This window comes from Arvicanthis niloticus, chromosome 15, assembly GCF_011762505.2.
Source record: "Arvicanthis niloticus isolate mArvNil1 chromosome 15, mArvNil1.pat.X, whole genome shotgun sequence".
NCBI lineage: Eukaryota > Metazoa > Chordata > Mammalia > Rodentia > Muridae > Arvicanthis > Arvicanthis niloticus.
This window is the reverse complement of record NC_047672.1, coordinates 61,359,341-61,382,557: the sequence shown is the minus strand read 5'-3', so window position 1 is coordinate 61,382,557 and position 23,217 is coordinate 61,359,341. Positions and strand designations below refer to the sequence as shown.

Below are 23,217 nucleotides of genomic sequence, written 5' to 3'. Positions count from 1 at the left end.
TAGTTGTCATGATCCAAAATCAGGCAGCTGTTGTGCCCAAAGCCCATGAGTCTCTCTTGGATTTCAGGCTTGATGACTGCTTGTATTAAGCACCAAGTTAGACAGTCTTCACTAGATTATAAAGAGTAGAGCAGAACTTTCACTCTGGGTGTTGTACTTAGGTATGGCATTTGCTATCCTGTTTGTTTGTTTGTTTGTTTTTTGGCTGTTACTGAAATGGGAATGTGGTTGACTCCAAATGTCTCCCTTGACCAAACTGGTAGTGTTCAGCCTTAACCAGCCAACCCTCTGACCAGCCCAGTACAATTGGTTGTTCTGTGCAATATGGAGTACTGGCCATGGTTTTTCCCACCTTTACTGATGTTCCAGGGTCTGCACCACCCACTCCAATACCCTTGCTCTTCCCAGAGTTCTTTTGTTCTTGGGATCTTTTCATGGCTTCATCAAAGGTAATATACAGACACATATTCCTCAGATTTTTATAGCTATTTATAAGAAATCACAATTAAAGTAAAATCCCAAATCTGAAATGGTGTATCAAGGGAATTGAGAAAATCATATTAAAAACTGTCACCATAGCAAATGTTATCAAATATTCTTTAATTTTATATTGTTAACTCTCAGAAAATATTCCAAGGAAATAATTGAAAATACAGAAATATTTCGTTAGTACAAAGACATTAATTCAATTGTCCTCTTAGTAAAAACTGAATGTGGTCTACATGTTCTATTAGGGCAATAGTGAAAGAAATATCTGTGTTATATAAGAGCTTTATATAAGAACCCCTGGATTGTGATATCATGTATGATATGTGAAATAAAAGTTAGCAAAATGAAAAATAAGCAGCCTTTATGGATTAGGTGGAAAAATGTTAAACCCAATGCCTTTTACTTATTTCAGTGACACGTGGGAAGATTGTGCAAAAATCTCCTTTTAGCTCCAGGCTAAAGCTAGAGAGACTCTGCCTGCTAAGGGTCACCTTGGGAAAGGCACAATCCACACAGGAAGCCAGAGTCAGCTGCATCTGACCCACTGCTGCTCGCCTCTTCCCACAGTTCTCTCAGCTTTCCTTTCCTCGCACCGACGAGTTCAGATGATTCCTTTTAACTGCACCACTTACAATGATAACAAAGACAGATTATGGAAGCTACATGTTTATAGTAGAAGTTAATTTCACAGATGCTTAGTACTGAACAGTATTTGAAATGTATAATGCAGAAAGCACTCCACGATCCCTAAATGATACCGAAGAGCATAGTGAAATTATATAGTATTTGCTTAACTTACTAGCTAAAATTCTGGCTTATTTGACATTTTTGTACATGGCTATTATCAACCCGTCTCTGCTTGTTGCACCTGAAAAACCCAATGGATCTTCCACTCTTTCTCCATCTTTCCTCAACTTAGGGTCACTCAACTCTTACCCTATCTCTCCTCAGGCCATCCCTTGCAGAGAAAGAATCTTGTGACAATTACATAGCTTTACATATATCCAAGGAATGGTTACTTCAAACCAATTGTTATATTTTTTGTTGCAGTATAAAATATTTCCCCAGAGTAAGTGTCCATATTGGTAAAAGCAAAAAAAAAAAAAAAAAAAAAAAAAAAAAAAAATCAAGAGGTACACATGACTACATAGTCACTATGACAGGGCTGGGTGTATATAGCTCAGAACACAGCATTTATGTAACATGTATAAAGCCTGAGGTTTGAGCTCAGCACTATAGCCAAATCCCAAACACCCCCAGATCAGTATGACAACACATATAATCACCACTCCATTCAGGAAACAAACCAACCCTCTCTCTGTCCACTTCCCTGGGCCTTTTCTTTAGATATGCCAAGCAAAACCTTTATTACGACCACAGTGTTACTTTCTCACTTACATCAGCCTTTGAATTAGAGAAGGAAGTTGCACACACTCTTCCAGAACTCTGCAAAAACATTTCATCATGCTTGTTGCCCACAGTCAAGAAGTTTCGGAGTACTGACTTGTAAATCTAATCACAGTGGCAGCCCCGGGGTTTCTGGGAAAGGAAGTGAGGGCGGCCTGCAGTGAGTCACCACAGGACTGAGGCTTCGAGTGCTCCCTTGCTATTCTGGTCTTTCAAAGTCAGGCAACATTTCCTACTGTGATGATAAAGTTAGGACCATGACAAGAGAAAACGCTTTCCTGTAACTGGACACATTATGCGCTAAACATTTACTACAATAGTACACAAATCCCGGCAAATTCAACTGTAGTTTAAATATCCGATTTTCCATTCAGTGCTGACTGGGAGTATTTTGAGTTCCTTTCCCAGCCCTGTCGGATCCGAGTGAGGGTCTTGTCTATGCATGGCATGATGAGGATAAACTTCATCACCAGCACTGCACAGGGGATGATAAGTGCCAAAATATAAGCCGAAGGAAGGCTCCACCTTAGAATGGAAGGGCTGAGGAATTTCTTTCCACCATACACCAAAGTGTGAGCTGTGCACAAGACCAGGGTCAGATAACCCAGTTTGGACTATAAACAAAGAAACAAATAAACAAATAAACATAAAAACTTTAGAAGTCAACATCATTTACAACTTACAGTGAAATACTGCATGCCAACAAAGTTTACTTCTCCACAACCACAAATTCATGATACTGTTATAATATTTAGAACACTGCTAGGTTTAGAAAAAAAAAAAAAACCCTACAATCTTTCTTCCGGATGATAAATATTTCATTAAAATATAAAAAGATTTGTTTATTGATGACATGCTAGTTTTATATTAACCTGGCTTGATAAAGAAAACACGTTCTTAGGAGTGAACACTTTTAAGTTAGGAGACATGAATCCACCATTTGTGTCCACAGAGGGAGCTCCTTTTATAGGTCATCTTATGAGAAGTTCAGAACCGAATGGGTTCTACAAGCTCTGCACTCTTTTCTGTTACTGGTCAAAGCCAGAGGCTAGCCCATTTCCATCACAGTAAACAAATAATTGCTAAGTTGTGGAAGCCCTGGATTCTGAAGCTCAGTTTTCCTGTCTTAATTCCTTGTATTTGTCTACATTTGGCCCTTCGGAGAAACTGCTGGGTTTGATAACCAAATCTAATTTCAATTACTAATGGTCTGTTTTATTATAGTGGTGCAGAGGGAACATGCATGGGAATTATCTGGAGGGCTTGTTAAAACAAATTGCTGGGCTCCATCTTCAGAACCTCTCATTGCTCCAACTGGGTGGGGCCTGGGGCTTTGTGGCCTAACGAGTTCCCAGGGTGATGCTTCTGCCGCTCCTCTGGATGTGATAGATATTGTGAGGACCGCTGGTCTCCCGGAATAGGTACTACCTTTAATGAGGTGTCTGCTGGTTGATACGTGGAAAGAATTGAATTTCTCTCATACAGGTCAGGAATAAGTCTAGGGTGATGATACTTATCAAATTTTCATTGATATTTTAAGCTTTATGGTAAATCTCCCTTTCTTATCAATATGTCCAGATTGTAAGACTGAGTTTTGTCTTTGGGTCCTTTTCCACCTTTCTACTTGATGCCTCCACATATAGTTAATAGCTTCTTGGTGCTTTTCACTCTGTAGTCTCAGTGGTGGCTCTGGGGATACTCAGGAGTCTTGGCAAGCTGTCCCAAGCAGGAAATCACACCATTATCTAGTCTGCCTGTCAGCATCTGAGTTCAGACTTCTGAGTGAACTGCTAATGATATGACTTGGGATGGAAGGGAGCCAAGTGGAAAATTTTAGGCATAATATGACAGTAAAACTGGAACAATTGTAAAAAGCGATATTCTCTTTGAAATACCAAAACATTTAAATTTGAAGCACTTACCTGGACAAAGCGGAACTCTCTCCAGTTGACCATGTTGCTAACTGATGGCAAGGAAGTAATTCCCAAGAGAAGAAACAGAAAAAATCCCAGGATTCCCAGCGCCAAGTAGGAATCATTAATCCAGGCAATAGTGGTAATAAATGGGCTGTCTTTATTAGCTAGGGCCTATGAAAAATTAGAAACAATTAAAATAGATATTCCCTCTACTATACTCTTTCAAGGAGGACTGGAATACACCTCTCTCTTTGCACAAAGCAAATTGTGTATCATTTTTTATTGATCACTTAGGAACAGCTTTGGAAAAGTACTTTTGAATTTTTTGAGCAGAAAAGGTAATTGATTCTTCTGTGGTTTGTTATAATTCCCAGAGTCACATAGGGAGTTTCAATTCACCTTATATATCTTAAAACAAAGTCAGTATCTGTGCTAATCTTTTTTAGTACTTGGCTTTGTGTTTCTCAAACAAAAACACAGTGTCATTAAACAGTCACTTCAAAATTTGGTTTTTATGTGATTTTTATTCTCTTTTTCTGTTTCTCTTTCTCTCCCCCCTCTCTCTTTATCTCTCTCTCTCTCTTTCTCTCTCTCTCTCTCTCACACACACACACACACAGGTTTCAGTCTTTCATGCTGATTATGGAATACAACATAAAATCTTTCATATCACAGTTTGGGAGGAATCAGGCTATGTAGTGTGAGCCTTACTCAAGAAACTTTTGTTGGGGGAGAGTGTGGAGGTACTTGTGGACACAGTACCAGTGAGTTATTGGAATTATTGACTAATGGTCTTTGAGAATGTTGCAAGATATATCACGACCATTAATTTCTAAGCCAGACTAGACTTGTAGCATCTCTGCTGTAAACGCTGAAAGACTACTTGAGCTGATTTCATGGTTGAGTATTCATTAGATAGTATTTGATATTTGTTCAGAATCATTTGGATTTCTATCTACTGAGGATGACCTCTCACAAGTCAAACGTTAATGGATTTATAAGCACCCTTTTGTGAATTTGTTTGTAGTGTTGTGGCACATGTTTGGTCAGACTCCGTACTTCATGGACAGTAGTTTAGACTTCAAAAACAGAAGCTTGAAACATAAGAGTGTGTGTTTAGTGACTCTCATGTAAACCTGTCAGTTGGTTAGTGTCTCTGTGAGCCCAGGATTATAAACCTAGAGTCTGGACTCCGATCTTTATTCTCAGTAGTTCTATGTGATCACATTTGGATTCATTTGCAAGCCCTAGGAGAGGGTTTCTAATTATTGATACTTAAAAAAAAAAATGAAGATGCTTGGTGGGTGGGACAGTTCATGCTTCTAATCCCAGAATTTGGAAGATCAAGGCAGGAAAGTCATGAGTTTGAGGTCAGCTAGTTCTAAATCATAAACTATTTAAAACACAAATAGAACAGAGGACAAACTTTGGGGAACCATGCTCTGCAGCTGTGAAATGCATTGTGGTAGAGCAAGACTGTGCTTTGATTTATGGAGCCGAGAAATACAGAGGAGAAGAAATTTACCTGAGTAATGGTTGCGTTTCTCAGCCTCCATCGTACATAGTAACGGATAGGAATCACGAGTGTGTAGATGACGTGAAGGAAGGCAAACCCCAGAGCTACCAAGCCCAGTTGCTTTCTGCAAAGCATCCAATGGTCAAGCCAGTTTGGGAATCGGCGGTACTTTGTGCCTCGGTAGAGCTGGAGAATGGCGGCCAGAATACCAGGGAGGTACACCAAAGCAAGCAGTGTAAGTGCCGTTATAGGAAAGACACGGTTCGGGATGGAAATAGCCAGGCGGAACGTAGCATCCGTCTTCCCATTCACGTAGGGGTATATCACTTCTCGTATAGCACAGTACACAAAGAAGAAGACGCACAGCACAGAGGACAAGTAGAAAGGGAACCTCCACATTGGAAATAGTTGGAGAGGGTAGTTTTCAATTTCACTGGCTGCCATGAGAGATCCTTGATCCAGTGGGGTGAGTCCAAGAGTACGGGCAATATCCATCACTCTGTGCTTGGCTTTGCTGTCGTTTCCACAGACAAACACCTGAGTTAAAATAATTAATTCCATAATTATTATTTCCTTTATTTAATAATCACCACTAAGCTTTATATAAGCACCACATAAAACATACAATGATAAACTATTTTCCAAACAGAGATACAGAATTTTATCTAGCAAGATGATGCTTTGATGTGTGCTAGACAGTGAAAGACGAAGCTTTTTGGTTGAGGGTGGTGTAAAGTACATAATGTTGTTATAAGATGAAGTTCTTTGCAGCATAAGTAGTCTCATCTTTCCCTTGAATGCGGTAGCACATCATTTATGACCGTGGATGCTCTCAGGGCATAAGTGGACCCAGTTTCACACAAGTGGAAACAGAATCAACAAACAGTTTCCAATCTGGCAAGAGAACTCCAGATTCAGACATCATTTGGTTCCATCAAACTACTAAAAAAAAAAAAAACCCATGGATCACAATAGACTACACTTCTCAATGAAACCCAAGAAAGTTGTCCTTCATACAATTAGAAAAATGTAATATTTAATAGGGATTTTTTAAAAGAGTTATTCAGGTAAGGACATATGAAAACATTTACCTTTGAATGGCTGACTACAACTTCGTTTAATCTTACCTGTCGACTTGCATCTAGTGTTCCTGACTGGAGAGCCCAGGCTGAGATGGTGTTAAATGCTTTGACCACGTGGGCTCCTGGTACCAGCTGAGCGAGGTACTCGGCATTTGATTCTGGATACTGATTGATTTTGCGGTTGTTACTGACATCTACCAATACCTTTCCTTTGAGAGAATCAGCTAGTTCTGTGAGGAAATCGTAGTGCTCTCTGTGCATGGCCAGGATTATGACGTCAGACTTTGATGCCGCTTCCGAATAGCACAGGACCTCTGCCCCCCTGGGCAGGAGGCTGGACACCTGGGGGTTTCGACTCCCAAAAACAACAGAATAGCCACACTGAAGCATTTTCAGTCCCAGTGATTTCCCGAAATCCCCTGTTCCAAAAATGCAGACAGTCCCTTGCTTTTCTGAGGAACTGGTAGTCAGAGGAAACTCATCTGCACATGTTTTCTCCATTACTGAAAAGCAAACAAGAGAAATTAGAGATGTAGAAACTCAAAAGGACGTAAAGACCATCAGCTTGTACCTGAGATACCCTAGACATTAAAAGAAAAAAAATACCATGTTGACAAAAACAACTGTACATCTTGCCTGGGAATCCAGCCCCAGTTGGTGTTTGGAAACTGATATTTTCCATAGCTTCACACAGAAATGTATCTCACTCTCTATGCTTTGGGGGAGCAGTATATCTTCCTTCAGGATAAACTTTCTCAAAATTTTCTCAAGTTCTACTTGAAACCCTCAACTAATGCGGTGCGGTGGCTTTTTTTTTTTTTTTTTTGGAAGGGATTTTCAATGATTTATTTTTCCGTGCTAGAAACGCACTGTCTGCCAAGGGCTAGACAGTTGGCAAATATTTGTTAAGCACGAGCAGGATAGAATGGGAGAGGCAGAAGGAGCAGGGTCCTCCCTGTGTTTCAGACAGAGGGTGCAGTTAAAAAGAGGAGGCTGGATAATTAAAGACAACCAACAGGGGAGAGAGAAGCCGCAGGAGAGGATGTTGCCAAAGACATGACTTCTCTCCAGATGAGCAGTTCCCACACCAGTTCTAACGGTGTTGGTCCTAACACCGTAGCTTTCCTATCAACCATGAAACATATATACATACACAGGTAACTGCACCTTTTCAAAAACAGAGCTTCCGACATTTTCCTTTTTCATTAGCTCACGACAAAGCCCCGCCATCTTAGCTGCGCCTGAGTGAGCTTCTGCAGTTGCAGCACACACAGACCCCGCAGGTCTCTGCACTCAGGCAGGAGTCATGAGAGAGACAGGAAATAGAGGAATTTCCTGTACTAGCAGGTTGTGCTCACCAACACAACCGAGTCATCTTACAAACTACCTGGAGATGCCCTCAGCAGGTACCAGGAAGGGCATGAACACACTCGAGAAACTATCTGGGGTTGAAGATGGTTCGCCATATGCAAGCATGGCTATCCTTTCAAAAGTTCTTAGCATCTATGAGTGCAAATTAAAATTTAGTAAATTTGACTAGCTACTAATTAGTTAACATATATATATAATATTATATATAACTATGTATGTGTATATCTGTATATATTGATGTGTTTAAGACAGGGTTTCTCTGTGTAGCCCAGGCTGTGCTAGAACTCACTCTGTAGACCAGACTGGCCTCAAACTCACAGAGATCCACTTGCCTCTGCCTCTTGAGTGCTGAGATTAAAGATGTGAACTTCCACTGCCCACCAATTAACAATAACAACTATTTTTATAGTGCTAATCTTCAGGCTGCCATCTGACACGCTTACCATTCTGTTCTGTACACCTGCTTTGTGTGTCAAGGACTGACTACCCATCTCCTCAATTGACCCCCACCACTTTAATGTTTTTTCCTGACACTAGATTACTATGTACAGAAATTATAGAACTGGTGAATTCACCAACAACAAGAGACTAACTTCTTTGCAGCTATATTCTCAGTGATTGTTACAAACACAGCAATTCCAGGTGATTTGGGCCATTTGACCATTGAATTGGTGCATTCTAACTTTCTCTAAAGTTTTGTAAAAATTAAGCTTACAAATATAAAAACTGGATTGCGTGCTTTTTATATGGGCTTATTGGAGTTGGAAATTACTGCAATGTGTGTGTGTGTGTGTGTGTGTGTGTGTGTGTGTGTGTGTGTGTGTAGGTGCTCTTGCCTCCTTTGAGACAGGGTCCCCTATGGGCCTGAAGCAAGGCTAGGTTAGTGAGCCAGTGAATTCAGAGACCCATTTATATCCAGTTCTCAAGCTCTGAGATCATAAAAACCCTCCATGCTTAGAACTTTTACATGGGTCTAAGAATCATATTTAGGTCCTTATGCTTGTAAGACAAGCACATTACTGCCTGAGTCATCTCCTCAGACCACTTTTGCACTGAATTACTAGCAACGTGGCCTTTGGCATGTTATTCGAACGAAGCCTTGTCACTTTTAAGATGAGAGATAGTATCTGCTTACTAGATATTGAGGCTTAGATTAATTTATGTATCTTGAAACAGTTCTTGAGGCACGAACACTAGTTTTTCATTAATTGGTTATTTAATCTATTTATTAACTAGGAAATTTAACCTACTAATTACTTAGTATCTATATAAAGCATATAACTTGAACAGTAATTATGCCTACATAACTGATTATTTTAAGTACATAAAAATAATCTGGACCATAGATTAGAATGTGTCTACTTTCTCCACTTATTTTTAATAAATAATTTTCCTTATAAAATGGCTAGAGACCATATGAACATATCAAAACACAGATGTAGAAATGGATGAAGTGTGAGCTTCTCTTATTTATATTGTTTCATATTTTAATTTATTATTCTCTTAAGATGTACCTTGGCAGTTAAAGGTAACATCCTTGGGGATGTTGGTTCCTCCAACCATTAAAATTTGTTTTCACTTTCCAAACTTCAGAGATGTCACTGGGTAAATTGCAGATGTAAAAACTGGTAAGGAGATATTAAGATATTACTGACTGACCCAATAAAAGGAAATGCAGCTTACTCATTCCCCCGAGCACTTCCTGATAGCCGTGTCAGTCACTCTAAGGTTATACTTTACGGCCACAGCTTGAGACTCACTTTAAATGTTCCTGGTGCTATTTTTAGTCTCTGGGCAGAAACTTAGCTGGACTCAGCAAACACTGCCCAATAGAAACTTAGTTTTGGGTCTTCCATTTGTACTTCTTGCTTCTTGTGGTGGGGCTTCTCTAAGACCCATGTCTGCTTAGCATTCAGACATACAGGGTCCATGGGGGTTCCACAAGCCAACAGGGGGCGGGCCTCTGTGAACTCTGTCTTTCTTTTGTGGCTCCTTTGTCTTCTGGCACTCAATCTGACATATTACTTAAGGCTCCTCACATGGCCCCAGTAGACCAGAACACTCATTATCTGTGACCACGGTTAACCTCCCCCCTCTTGCACTGTCTTTCCCATGTTCCCTGTCCATGCCCTCTGACCTCCTCTCCCGCTCCCCAGAATCAGGTCTCTAATAAGTCACTGGCACACAATCCTTTGTTATGTCTCTGCTTGCAAGATTACTCAGGATAATGATAAAAACAAATAGTGTGGAAAAAATTAGCAATTCTTTGGAGATTTGATTCTGAGCTCTTGGAAAAAATATAATTATAGATGTTCACAGAAATAGGATGTATGCATAGGGTGTGTTTTGTGATAGGTGTTAGACAAAGAGGGTCACCATACCCATGACATATTTGTACTTCACAATAGCTACATGGAAACAAGGGTTCATGAAGGTGGTGAGGTTTCTCACTCAGACTTTTCAAATTTTCCTAGCCTACTCTTAAAATACAAGGGGATATAAAATACAGAGGAACAGGAAATTGTAAGAAAGGCAGCAAGCAGGAGGAGTATTTACCGAAGGTAAAACGGGTAAAAGAGTTACAACTGTGTCCCCTTTCTCAACGTCTTGTGGGCACTACACACCATTAGCCTGCTGACTAGAAAGAGCAGGGATTTCCTAGTTTGGAGAACCTTAGGAATGGTTTACTTCCCATGGAAACACCCTCCATAGAGCAGAAGGTGAAGTGATCCCACAGGAATGTTTACACAGGCTGCGAAGTGACAAAGGTCACTTTGATGGTCACAGAGGTAGCTGTCGTTGAGGTGAAGAAGAATCTTGTCCATCACACTCTTCTGTCTGCACATTCCACCCCAGGTATAGGGAACAGAGATAGCAGTCTTTAGAAATGCTCCCACTGGCACCTTCCATGAGAGTGAGAGTTTACTTGAGCATCTGCTGCTTCTCTTAGCCACACCCTCTCTTAGCCACACCCTCTTAGCCACACCCCTCTTAACCACACCCCTCTTAGCCACACCCTCTTAGCCACACCCCTTCTTAGCCACACCCCTCTTAACCACACCCTCTCTTAGCCACACCCATCTCTCTCCAGAATGGGTTTTGATTTAGAGTCCATTAGCCGGCTCTCTATAGTTTGGTCTTTCTGGGCATGATACAGAAATGACATCACACGCTATATAAACAAGCTGGTACTGCAGTGTTTCCCCCCTTGTTTGTTTTTCCACTCAGTGCAGTGCCCCTGAGGTTCATCCAAGTTGTTTTGTTTATCAGTATTCCCACGTTATTTCTGAGTAGTATTCCATGAAAGAGATGTAATACAGTTTCATTAAAAAAAATTTGTTTCTGGAGACCAAATCCAAAGCTTTCACATGCCAAGCATATAATATACCATTTAGTTATACTCCCAGTCTTAGAGCTATCTTCATCTAATGTAGAACCCTTTAGTTGTCTCTAACTTGGCCCACTGCAATAAACATTCATGAACAAGGTTTGGCATGACAATAAGTTTCCATTTGTTTGGGGCAAAGGCTCCCTAGTGCAGTCACTGGGCCATATGGCGAGTTTCTGCTCAGTTTTACATGGAGCTTCTTGACTACTGTCCAGTGGCCACAGGGTTCTACATTCCTACTTAGTAATTTATGAGTTCCAGTATTTTTTATTTTGGCTATTTTATTATTTCAGTGTGGTTTTAATTAGCATGTCCCTGTTGGCTAATAATATTGAACATCTTGTTATGTACTTACTTGGCATCTATATATCATTCTCGGTGAGACATTGTTTCATGTGTTTTCCTCTCTCTCTCTCTCTTTCTCTCTCCCTCCTCCCTTCCTCTCCCTCCTCCTCCTTCTTTTCTCTCTCCCTCTCTCCCTTCTTCCCTTTCTTCCTCTCTCCTCCCTTCCTCTCCCTCCTCCTCCCCCTCCTTCTTCTCTCCCTCTCTCCCTTCTTCCCTCTTTTCCTCTCTCCTCCCTTCTTCTCCCTCCTCCTCCTCCTCTTCCTTCTTCTCTCTCTCTGTCTCTCTCTCCCTCCCTCCCTTCTTCCCTCCTTATTTTCCTCCCACTGTCCATTCCCAGAGATAAAGTTTTACTCTAACCCAGGCTGTTCTAGACATCCATATAGTCAAGGATTGTCTCAGACTTGAACAATCATTCTGTCTGGCCCTCCCAAGTTTTGGGTTAATGGACAAGAGCTACCATAACCAACATTTTGTCCATTTTAATTAGATAACATATCATATATATATATATATATATATATATATATATATATATATGTATGTATTATATATATCATATATATGCATATATATATGCATCTACATCTATATATGTGTATAGACATATTAGAGGTGAGACTCTTGCTAGACATGTGATTTATAAATATGTTCTCCTGGCCTGATTTAGTGCTTTGATTTTGTTTTTCATGTCTTACATGGTCCCCATAGAAAAAGAATTTTAAAATATTATGATATTAATTTATTGATGCTTTTCTTTTTTCTTTTGATGTCTAAAAATTCTTTATTAAGCCTGTGTTCTAGATATTTTTCTGAAAGTGTAAAAATTAACTATGATGTATTTTTAGCTTAGTTTTACAAAGTTTAAGGCTTAGGTAGGTAAATGTGTGTGTATGTTGCCTATGTAAATGAACTAAAAGCTGATCTTTCATTTGTTGAGATAATATCCTGTTTTATGAATTGTCTTTGCACCTTCGTTAAAAGTCAATAATAGTAAGTGTGGGTCATTTTCTGGTGTCTCTATTCTGCTCCATTGATCTATGTATCTGTTTTTTATCTGTGACATACAATACTGATAGCTATAAGCATGTATGTATATATGTACATATATATAATGTTTAGACATATACGCATGTGTCTAAGAAATGATAGTTGTTCTATCTAATGCATTCTTTAAAAGACCATTATAGCTAGTCTAACTCCTTTCTCCATGGAATTTTTAGAATAATCTTGCATGTTCACAAAATTTTCTTTGAAGAGTTTATATACTTTTTTTTTAAATCAATGTTTTAAAAATTTGAAATTTGTAACAGGCTGATTAAAATTTTAGAAGATTCAATACATGAACTGTGCCTAATAATAACTATTAGTTGGGCTGGGAAGATAACTCAGTTGAAAAAGTGCTGGCTCAGTGTGATCCTAGGGAAGTAGCACTCATGTGAAAAGCCAGGTGCAGTGGGTGCTGTAGTCCCAGGGAAGAGAGGCGGGAACAGGGAGATTTCTGGGTCCAGCCTCATGGGTGAACACTGGGAAGTGGTGGGATCTTGTCTCACAAAATCCCAGTGTGTGTCCTGCTTAACAACCCCTCTATTGATACATAGCCTCCACACATGTGTATCTGTGTGCGTGTGCAAGGTCTCTCTCTCTCTCTCTCTGTCACACACACACACACACACACACACACACACACACACTAACTCATGCACTAGTAGCATATAGGTAGCTAATGAATAGAAGAAAGTTTCAAATTATATGATGGATGATAACATAGACTTCATTTAAAAGATAACTCAAAACTTACAGTTATTTGTGTGCTAGAGCCCTGGTCTCAAATGGCACAATGACATTTTCTACTGTCAGTACCTTAGGGAGAATGTCTTTGCTAGGTCCTTTAGTAAGAATGTCAACGACCTAATCTTGGCTCTTCCAAAACATGGTGCTTTCTCACCCTGAGATTAGAAAATGGGCCATTTGTTTCACCCCCAAATTTTGTAGAATAAAGAGGGAAAATGTAAATATTTATATATGTAATGCCATTTCTAGAATGGAAAAGAAAGAATATCTTCTCTTCTGTCCGGTGCACATAATTTAAAAAGGAATAAGTAGCTACCATGCCTTTCTCTGTCATCTTTAATTCTAAAAAGTCCAAAGAAAATTCAAATTATTTACATAAACACCGACTGTCACTTATTTACACACAGCTAGACTCAGCTTATTTATTAACAAACCCAAATTTATGTATTTATGCAAAGTAAAAATGCAAAAATAAATTTCATATGAAAATGTTTGAAGTTAATCAAAGCAAATCTAAGGAGAAAATTACTATCGACAGAACACACAGCTTTCAGTTTCAGAAAGCAGTGTCATGGGCTGCTCACAGGTGGGCAGAGAGGACCCACCCAGAGAGATCTTGGGGAGGAGAGGCTGTCTCTGGAGTACAGACAAGCATCATATTTTCCTGACTTCAGTCATTAAAAATTTCTTGGGATCACTAATGACTGTGGAAAAACACACACTTCTGTAAAGTGTTATTCTGAGAATTAGTATGTCTTTGTTCCAGCTGCACATTCAAATTAGGCTGAGAGCTCATACAAAACTGAATGACTCTTGATACATTTCACCTTCTTTGTGAGTTTTCCCTGTAGTCTTGACTGAAGACTCGAATTCCTCTCTTTATGAGGAAAACCAAAGGCTAAATGAGGCCTGAACTTGGACACCTCACAAGGGACAGAGTCCAAGAATGTCAGACTCTAGACTTGGCATCAGACTGCACGTAGATTTTCTCTGTCATTCTGTCAAGGAAATATTACATAGAGAGCTGCTACCCAACCTGAGAAAACCACCCAAGTCTCCATGGAGTTCCTTAACAGCAATACACAGGAAAGCACCATAGCTGGTTAGTCATTTACTTGAAACAGACTTTAGAGTCATGCTGCCTTTTTCTCAATTTGAGAATACAGCTTTGGATTCTGAAATGATGCTTCAAACAACTGAATTCTTCAGAAACTATCCAGCCTGGATACACACTCATATACACACACCACAAGCCCACAGGCCCATTGAGGATGAAGAGGCAAAGAATACAGACATCATATAAAGTGTTTTAACTCCATGGAAGAAGAAAGTCAAAACTCTGAATCTGTATGCTTCAAAACATGTCTGTGTATTACTATAGAAAACTGGACAATGTACATTTAATAATAAATAGGCTGGGTTAGAAGGTGGACTGTGCTCCAGAGAATACAGAATAGGGTTACAGAATAAAATTGCTCTGAGAGAGAAACAGTAAAATTTTGAGTGCTGGGCAACGTGAATCTCTGCAAGGGGGTGCATGTAAATGAGGATTGCCAAATTTAATAAATAAAAACACTTGATACCAATTAAATTTGAGATTCAGCTAATGAGTAATTTTTAGAGCAACTATATTCTTTGCAAAGTCTGAAGCCAATTCACACTAATGCATTTATACTATGAAATTCAGGTTTGACAGGGATGGTTCATTTTATCTGATATCTTTTATCAAGCTGATCCCTGGTAGTCTGAGGGGAGAGTGAGTATGTATATGTTGTCTGTTGTGGTATTAAGGGCTATCTTTACAAAATTGTCACTTAAAATATTTGAATTAGTCCTGGCATTTAGAGTGGTGATGTAGAAGAACTGTTTTGAATGTCAGGCCAACCTAGGCTCTAGAGGTGTATCAGACCAGCCAGGGTTACACAGGAAGACCCTGACTCAAAAGGCAAGAATACGTATAACTAGCTTAACAGGGAAGCAGTATTTGGCATTTCCTAGCCAATTTCTCTGTTGTGTATATGAGATGGAAAGCTACCAGATGCATTTATGTGTTTGTAGATCTCTGTGATTGAGAGATGATCGAAGAATATGAGAGATTATCTGATAGGAAACTCTGTTAGCATGCATGTTTAACTGAATACTGATCATAAAGCTACAATGAGCTGTTATGACATAGAACAGAATGAAAATACCAAAGGTTATCACACAAAGCTTGCACTTTTTAGAAGCTAAAAAATATACTCTGAAGAAAAGGGGGCCCTCACAGAGATTTAGAGCTTATAAAAACTAATTTTCAGACCCCTCATCTAGTATGCATAGTTTGTGTGTGTGTGTGTTGAGGAGACAGACTCTCATACGGTTCAGGCAGGGTTTAGCTCGTCGTGTAGCTGAGGGTCGCTTTGCACCTTTGATCCTCCTGCTTCACTTTCTGAGTGTTTGCGGTTACCGGAGTAGGCTAGGATTCAAGCCCATGGCTTTGCGCATGCTCTGTAAACACTCTACCGCCTGAGCTACGTCCTCATCTGAGATGTACATACTTCTCACAGATCATGATGTTGCCCGTTCTCTTACTTATGTGCCAGTTGAAGTAAAAATTAGAGCAAACACAGAGAGAATAAATCACCATTTTGTGATTTACAAAAAAACCTTCTGGCAACTATAATTACTAGTATTCACAGACATTTTGTTGTTTTTCTTAATAGTTTTGCCATGCTGCCGGGGCTGGCTTAGGACTTGCTATGTAGCCAAGGTTGGCCTTAAACTGAAGGATCTCTTATGCTGAAGCCCTGGGTGTTAACAGATGTGTACCAGAATTCATCAGAAGTTGATGCCCCAACGCTCCTCATTTATGCAACTCCGAGTTAGTTGCTGAAAATCTAGAACATTGCATTACTTTGTGAGAAATACTGTTTATCTCAGGAAGCCTTTTCGATGACTAATCAGTGTGTTCTCCTATTAACCAACAGAACGACACACAAAACTTAGTGTACAAATTGATTGGGTCACAAGAATGGAACTAGAGACAACCTTCACATTACTGTTGTATGGTTTATATACTTTGACATGAACTGCAACTGCCTACGTGGGGATGAGCTGTGGTGGGAGCTGAACTTCAGCGATCCTGTCAGGAGACAGAATCCTCACTCCTTTCCAGAGATGGGTGACAACATAGTAATGTAGGCCTGTTATATATCATAATTCCAGTCTAGAGAAATTTATTTTTAATAAGTCCTTTGTTGATATTGTAGTTGATTTGAGCATCGAGCGGGTGCATGGTGTTACAGTGATATCTCAGCACTGTCAGGGTAAGTTAAGATAGTTTTGTGGTTTCTTGGCCATGTAGGTTCAGTGTCTGCTGCCTGGGCTTATTAGATCATTTTCTTGAGGCCTGGGGTACCTGGGATGGCTAAAGATTCAGTTATGCCTTCATTAATTTACCTTGACAACTACTGGCATTTTCAGTCTGGACCAACTTACAAAGCTGTAGTTCATCAATGATGTGGTAGCAGGAGCAGGACCCAGAGGTCACCACCAGCAGAGAATTCATTTTCTCTTTCCGGCTGACTGCAGGGTACCCGGTTAATGTGCATTCTATGGACATCTGCTTACTTTGGCATCTCCAACAACTCACCAAACATTTAGTGTCAGCTGGTGGGTTTGGCTTTTTTTGGGGTTTGTCAGAGATGTTTAGGACATCATTTAATAATTTTGAGTTTTCAAGAAACTTTGTCCAAATAAAATTCTTGTCAATGGGAATTATTATCTAGATATCGATAACTGTTAAACCAGTCAGGAGACAGAAATTTTCTGTGTATCTGATCTTCCTGCCTGTGTCCTCAGAAACCCTTCTCAAAGGGCCTTTCATTCTGTTTTAAAAATACCTTGCCATTTTTAGAAATTTCTGGAGATTGCTTAGTCTTGCACCTTTGGGATAACATTTACCTCCATTTGCAAAGTGTCTCCCTAAGGGATGGGTCACAGTGACTGTAAAAGAAGCACCAGAAGGATACAAACCTTCTACCCCCATCCTTATACTCTGATACACCACAGCTTCTGAGCAGTGCTAGTTGGTAAATACTTTGAGAAAACAGCTTTTCCCTTCTAAGACCTAGGATTTTAATCTGGGCTCTCTCTAGTGGCTGGAGCTGGCTTGCTGGGTAGAAGCTTGAAATCGGCCATGGGTAGTTTTCGCACCATGGAAATTGCCAAATGCTGCACAATAGGGCTGGTTTTCCTTAGAGAGCCAGTTATCATAGTGCCAGCTCCTCCCCTACCTCTCATCTCATCTCCCAAATATGGCCTGTGCCCATGGAGTTGGGAAACCAACTGGGTGGATAGATGAAACCACTTTTCTTATCCTGATTGTATTTTATGTCTAAATCTTTCCTTAGGGGCATCCCTTCCCCAATGGCTCCCAGGTTAATTTAGAAAACAATCCATGTGATTTCCAGCCTGGCAATAACAGCCACACACTCGTCTTCCTCACACATTGGCCCAACACAATTTAGGCTGTAAATCTAATACCCTTGGACTCTTGCTTCCCAAAAGGGAGTCCTTGTGGACTCACTCCACCAAAAATATCTTCCAGCTTCTCAGACATGACTCAGAAATATAGCAAGGAGAGTTTAAGATCTTAATCTAGGAAAAATGTACAAGCGGCACATTATTGTTAACTGCAAGGTGCTAACTGATGAACTCTGCCTCAACGACTTCTCATTTCCTAGATGATTTCTGTTTCAACCTCTGCCCCCATTTCTTAAACTAGTTTTTCCTATTTCTATGTCACAAAAGTGAACATGATAAACAAACCACCTGTGAACTTCTGTACTGAAGAATTAACTAGAAAGACAGCGCGCTCTCTCTCTCTCTCCCCCCCCCCCGTGTGTGTGTAAGAATACAGTATAAATAGGTTCTTTTGAACTGTTCATGGGCTTCACACTTCATGCTGCTCCAGTAATGTGCCATAATGTTACTAAAAAGAAAATAAAGCAAACACCACTTCTATACTATCTTCCATTAACAAAACAGTTATAATAATTTTGACTATTTCTATGTTAAAAAGGAATATTAAACTTCTCTCCAAATTGCAGGTTTAAAACCTGGACTTTGATTGTGTTAACTGAAAGCAATGGACCATTCATTCTCATTGACTACCTACATCCTTGGGTAACATCTTTCCGACACAGAAATTAGTGTTATCAGGAGTGACTTGTTTCCAGGTTTCATATTTCCAGGATATTTACAGTAGCTTCTTTGTGCCAGGCATTGTGTTAGGCAAAGGGATGAAGTGAGGAATCAGACAGTCCCTGTCCCCAGGGAGCTTAGGTCTCAGGGAGAAGATAGCTCAGGGCCAAACCACTAGCATAACACTAGCATGTGTGAAGGTCAAGCACAGGGATGTGAAGATGCTGGAAGCCCACATCACAGACACTGATCTGCTAGGAGACAGGAGGAGAACATTTATTAAAGCCTACCAGAGTTGTGTCAGCTATCATTTTACTTATGTTGAAAGCTGAGTTTAGTGTTTCCATATTGTAAAAAGAGCATAAGTAGATGAAAGATACATGCTTCCCATTAAACAATAACTATCTTTATATTCCCTAAGTCCGCAGCTTTGCCCACTAGCAGTATGCTAGGAGATATAACCTTTTTAATGTATTTTATTTTCCTTAATATTGGGTGCCAAGACCAAAGAGACTATTTAGTTTGTGCTCTAAAAACTTAAAAATGTTCACTTTTTAAGGTGTGTGTGTGTGTGTAGGTGCCCAAGAATGTCAGAGGCATTAAATCACCCTGGAGCTAGAGTTATAAGTGGTGGTGAATCTCTTGACATGGCTACTGGCAGCTCAACTCAGGTCCTCTACTCTTACTGCAGAACCATCTTTCCAGCCCTGCTAAATAACTCTTTTTAGAGATATGCTATATAATTAGATTGTTACTTCTTAGTCTTCTTTTAATTCATAATTACAGCTCTTAACTTTTCAAAATTACCATTCCCATACATTTTTTTTTTTTTTTGCTTTTAAGGAAAAAAGTGAACTTTATTCTGATGTAAGGAATGATAATGTATTTTAAATTTAAAAGAACCACACATCTCTCAAAATTACCTTCCAGAAACACACTTCTCTCAAAGTACAGTGTGGAAAGACCTCTCCACACATGGCTGAATAAACTCTGAATGTGGTGCAGAACTCAGAGTTTATTTTAGGATGTCAATGTCCTGCCTGGTTAATTACAATGGAAATATTTCTTTTAGTAGTCCAGGGCATTTGTTTTTGCAAAGACATGTTCTTAAAAGACAATCTTCAAACAGTATAAGCATTCTTTGTTCTTTATTCTTCAACAAATTTGGAAGAAAACTTATTTCTATGTAGGCTGAATAACTTTCTTATCAAATAATGCCTTAAGTATTCATTAGCCTTTAGTTATTTACTTAGTTTGATTCTTTGTAGCACTGCTTTCTTCTTAACAAAAGAACAAGTGTTAATTAAAGACACTTTGGAACTGACCTAGAAGTCAAGGAGAACCATCTGAGTGGGTTTAACGTATCATGGAGAACTGTTCAAGAAGTCTTCATAATTAACTAATAAGCCATTTATTTTGGATGTGAACAGACACAGGTAACATCAGAGGTCTTGTCTTTGTAAATTTCGTTTCTATTATTATCTAGTTTGATCTAGAAGCCCAATTAGAAAATTAACTATGCATGGCCTATTCCTGCTTCTGGTTGTGGGAATTGTGCACAGATAAGCTGTAGGGGCTTCATAAGTGGCCTCCTCAGATCCCAACTCAACTGGACGCCCTAACAAGCCCTCCAGATTTAAACGGCCACTCTGTTGGCCTTGATTCCCTCTCACCAGGAGTTTGTCAGTCTTTTCAAGACTTCTAAGAAAATTATTTTTACAGCAGCTGATAAAAACATACCTAAATTTAATTGTATGCATAGGATGAATGCACATATACCTATTTATGCGTGTGTGTGAACATGTGTGTAGAGGTCAGAGGTCAATGCTGGCTATCTTCCTGGATTGCTTCCCATCATATGTTTTCATTAGCATGCATTAATTATATATGATAATGAGTTTCATTATAACATTTTTATTTATGTACATAATGCATTTCAAACATATTCACCCCTCTCTCATTACTTTTACAAGTCTCCCTCCCATACCTGGTAATCCACCTTCTTCCTGTCCAGCTTTCCTCTGATCCAGGGAGTCTCACTAATCTTGAAGCTCACCGATTTGACAAAGCTAGTTGGCTGGTGAGCTCCAGGCTTTCTGGAGCCTCCTCAGTGCTGAGATTACAGGTGTATGCCATGACAACCAGTTTTTATGAGAGTGCTGAGGACTTGAACTTGGGTCCTCATGGTTTGGAGGCAAGTGTCTTATACTAATCTTATCTACTAATCATCTCTCCAGTCCTTAAATTTATTATGAAGGGAACTAGATAATGAGGACCACGGAAAACTGGCATGTGTTTTTGTGACTGCAGAATCAGCGATTCTTTGAAAGAGAAATCTATACCATTTAAATAGTGGCTTTGATGGCACAGGTAATTTAAGGGTAATCCTTCAAGAGACAAGGCCGTGTGGAGTGATTAGACACTCAATTTATGTTCTATAACAAACCTATTTCTCTGAAGTTGCTTGCAACACACTGCACAGCTTAATATTTTTAGTTTTTTCTTACAGAAGGTTATGAAAATCTATTTATTTTTTTTCTAAAGAGCAGTTAGTAAGCTTATGAAAGGCAGACCTCTGTAAGACATGCCCAAGTCAGAGGTCTGGCCTAGTGTATGCTGGTTTCTGAACTGCCAGTTGCTATGTGAATTTTAGCAGAACCATAAGTGTTGCCAAATGGAGAAAGTGCGATGACCCAATTTTGATCTACACATGTACCATTTACTTTACAGCCTTGAGGTTTTGATACTGGGAGAGTGCTCCATCCTGTTTTCTGGGCTGGTGGTGTTTGCTACACAGGTAGAATGCTTGTTGGTAGGATTTCACACCGTGCTAAATCACAGTGTTCTAAAAAAAAAAAAAAAAAAAAAAAAAAAAACAACTCAGGGCCCTGAAAAGGCCATATCTCAAAAAAGTTACTGCTTCAAATAAATGTGCCATTTTATAAAATTACACCTACTGTATCAGAATAAAAAAGGTTCTTTCATGTGAGTGACATTTATATGACTGCCATTATACAGAATTGGACATTCTCACACAGCAAGGCTGAAGAATGGTTGGAAAGCCTAGAGTATTCTCTGAATGATAAACGTGGTGAAACTTTTAGATGCTCTTGTGAGAAAGGCTGGGTAGTTTCCTTGTAAAAAGGAAGCTTGTACTATTATGGAAAGTAAGTACTCAGTTATACCTAGAGCATTAGCAAGACTTGCAACGCCTTTCACCCCGGCGGCTGTACCTTAAGTCACAAGGAAAAAAAAAAAAAGAAAGAAAAAACCTTGGTAGAGCTGCATTGTGTGGATCTAAACACCCTGACTTCGTGGTTCAGGCAACTTGCTTTCCAGGACACACCTTTCATGTTTTAAAGTGCCATGCAGAGAAAAATGATAAAGGAAAAAAACCAAAAACCCAGACCACCTGGCGTCTGCCTCTGGACAGGCTTTCTTTCCCTCATGCAGCAAACTGCATCATAAACAGTATGCCTCTAGAAAAGCAAGCAATCGCTGAGCTGCATAAGGATATTTAAATTAAGATCAAGGAAGACCTCCTGCCCAATTTCAGCGCTGTGTAAAGACGTTCTTAGATTTAGCGTAGACTGCTGGTCTGCACACCTAAGTGCTTCCAGGCTCCTTTCCCATGGGCGTTTCAGATTTGGACGAATCCAGTTAGAATCCAATCTTTCTCATTCTGCACCTTGATGAGTAATGCAACCTCAGGAAAGTAATGCTTGGCTGAATGGCTTAACTGATCACGAAGCAGCCTTGGGTGACATTTTTATGAGAAGGCTATGGGGGCGAGTTTGCCTATATCTCAGTATCAGCTGACTGGAAAGTAGAGTCCAGAAAAGAAGGGCTGGAGGACGGGTAAAAGAAAAGGGACCTCAGCCCCTGGCAAAAGTGACGAGGCAAAAGAGCCAGTAAAGTGACCCACCTGCCTGAGAGGCGCCCGGAGGGGCGTTGGTCTGATGCAGCTGCGGTGGGCTCTGCTCTCTAGGCTTGCAGAGGGAGGTAGCCAGCCTGTGCTCTGCGCTGGCTCCAGGCTTTCGCCTTTAAGCCAAAGAGCGGAGGGAGGGCCCGCTTGATTTCGCAAGAGGAGCTGTGAAGCAAAGTTTCCCGGAAGAGTTCAACCTGGGAATCCCGCGCAGCTGGAAGGACCAGAACTTTTTGTGTGGCTTTGGCTCGCAGATGTGGCTGCTCCCCGCTAGCAAGCGGGGCTTAAAAGGGGTTTTCCGGAACCCTTGGAGTGGGGCATCCCAGGCCAGCAGCAGCATGGAGGGAGAGAGAGATACTCCGTTTCTGTTGGAGCTAGAGGACTCTGGGTAGCTAAGAAAACAGTACATGTGCAAGAACCTTTGGCATTCCTTTTAGTTGCCTCTGTTCTTACGAAATAGTGGCATTTTTCTCTTGCCAAGAGCTCTGGTACTTAACAGAGTCAGAGCTCGAAAAATGGAGCGTTTTCGGGTCTTCATTTCTAATGCAGATGTGTCTCCATGTTCACAGGGTTACACCAGGGCTCCAAGCTTATGGTATATGCAGGCATGTGGAAGCCTGTTGTATAATGAATGCATCTCCTCCCGTTTATTCCATCCCTAGGTGGTAACAATGCAATGCAAACGTTACCTAAATGGATGGGGCGCTTTGGGAGAGACAACAATCAAACAACAACACCTGCCTACACAAGCAAAAAAGAAGAAAATATTTTTTTTCTAAATAGTTTTGATTTATAGTTTGTTG

At 40.0% G+C, this 23,217-nt stretch overlaps 1 protein-coding gene and 1 long non-coding RNA gene across 3 annotated transcripts in view; one reads left to right on the top strand and one right to left on the bottom strand.

Annotated features, from left to right (window-relative positions):
• Positions 1-23,217, top strand: part of LOC143434433 (uncharacterized) — a 61,020-nt gene that overhangs the window by 9,881 nt on the left and 27,922 nt on the right. The gene's annotated exons all lie outside the window — the stretch shown is intronic.
• On the bottom strand, positions 584-22,731 carry Steap4 (STEAP4 metalloreductase). Its single transcript, XM_034519481.2, has 5 exons — positions 22,415-22,731; positions 6,456-6,913; positions 5,338-5,865; positions 3,819-3,983; positions 584-2,510 (listed from the first exon to the last, which is right to left on the bottom strand). The coding sequence occupies exons 2-5, from the start codon at positions 6,909-6,911 to the stop codon at positions 2,247-2,249; spliced, it is 1,413 nt and encodes a 470-aa protein (XP_034375372.1). The 5' UTR covers positions 6,912-6,913; positions 22,415-22,731; the 3' UTR covers positions 584-2,246.

Excerpts from the sequence above, each read along its gene's own strand:
- Steap4 (XM_034519481.2), bottom strand. The coding sequence starts at position 6,911 with ATGGAGAAAACATGTGCAGATGAGTTTCCTCTGACTACCAGTTCCTCA. Across the intron at positions 5,866-6,455 it reads CACTAGATGCAAGTCGACAG|GTGTTTGTCTGTGGAAACGA; the intron begins GTAAGATTAAAC and ends ATTTTAACTCAG. Across the intron at positions 3,984-5,337 it reads GAAACGCAACCATTACTCAG|GCCCTAGCTAATAAAGACAG; the intron begins GTAAATTTCTTC and ends AATTTTTCATAG.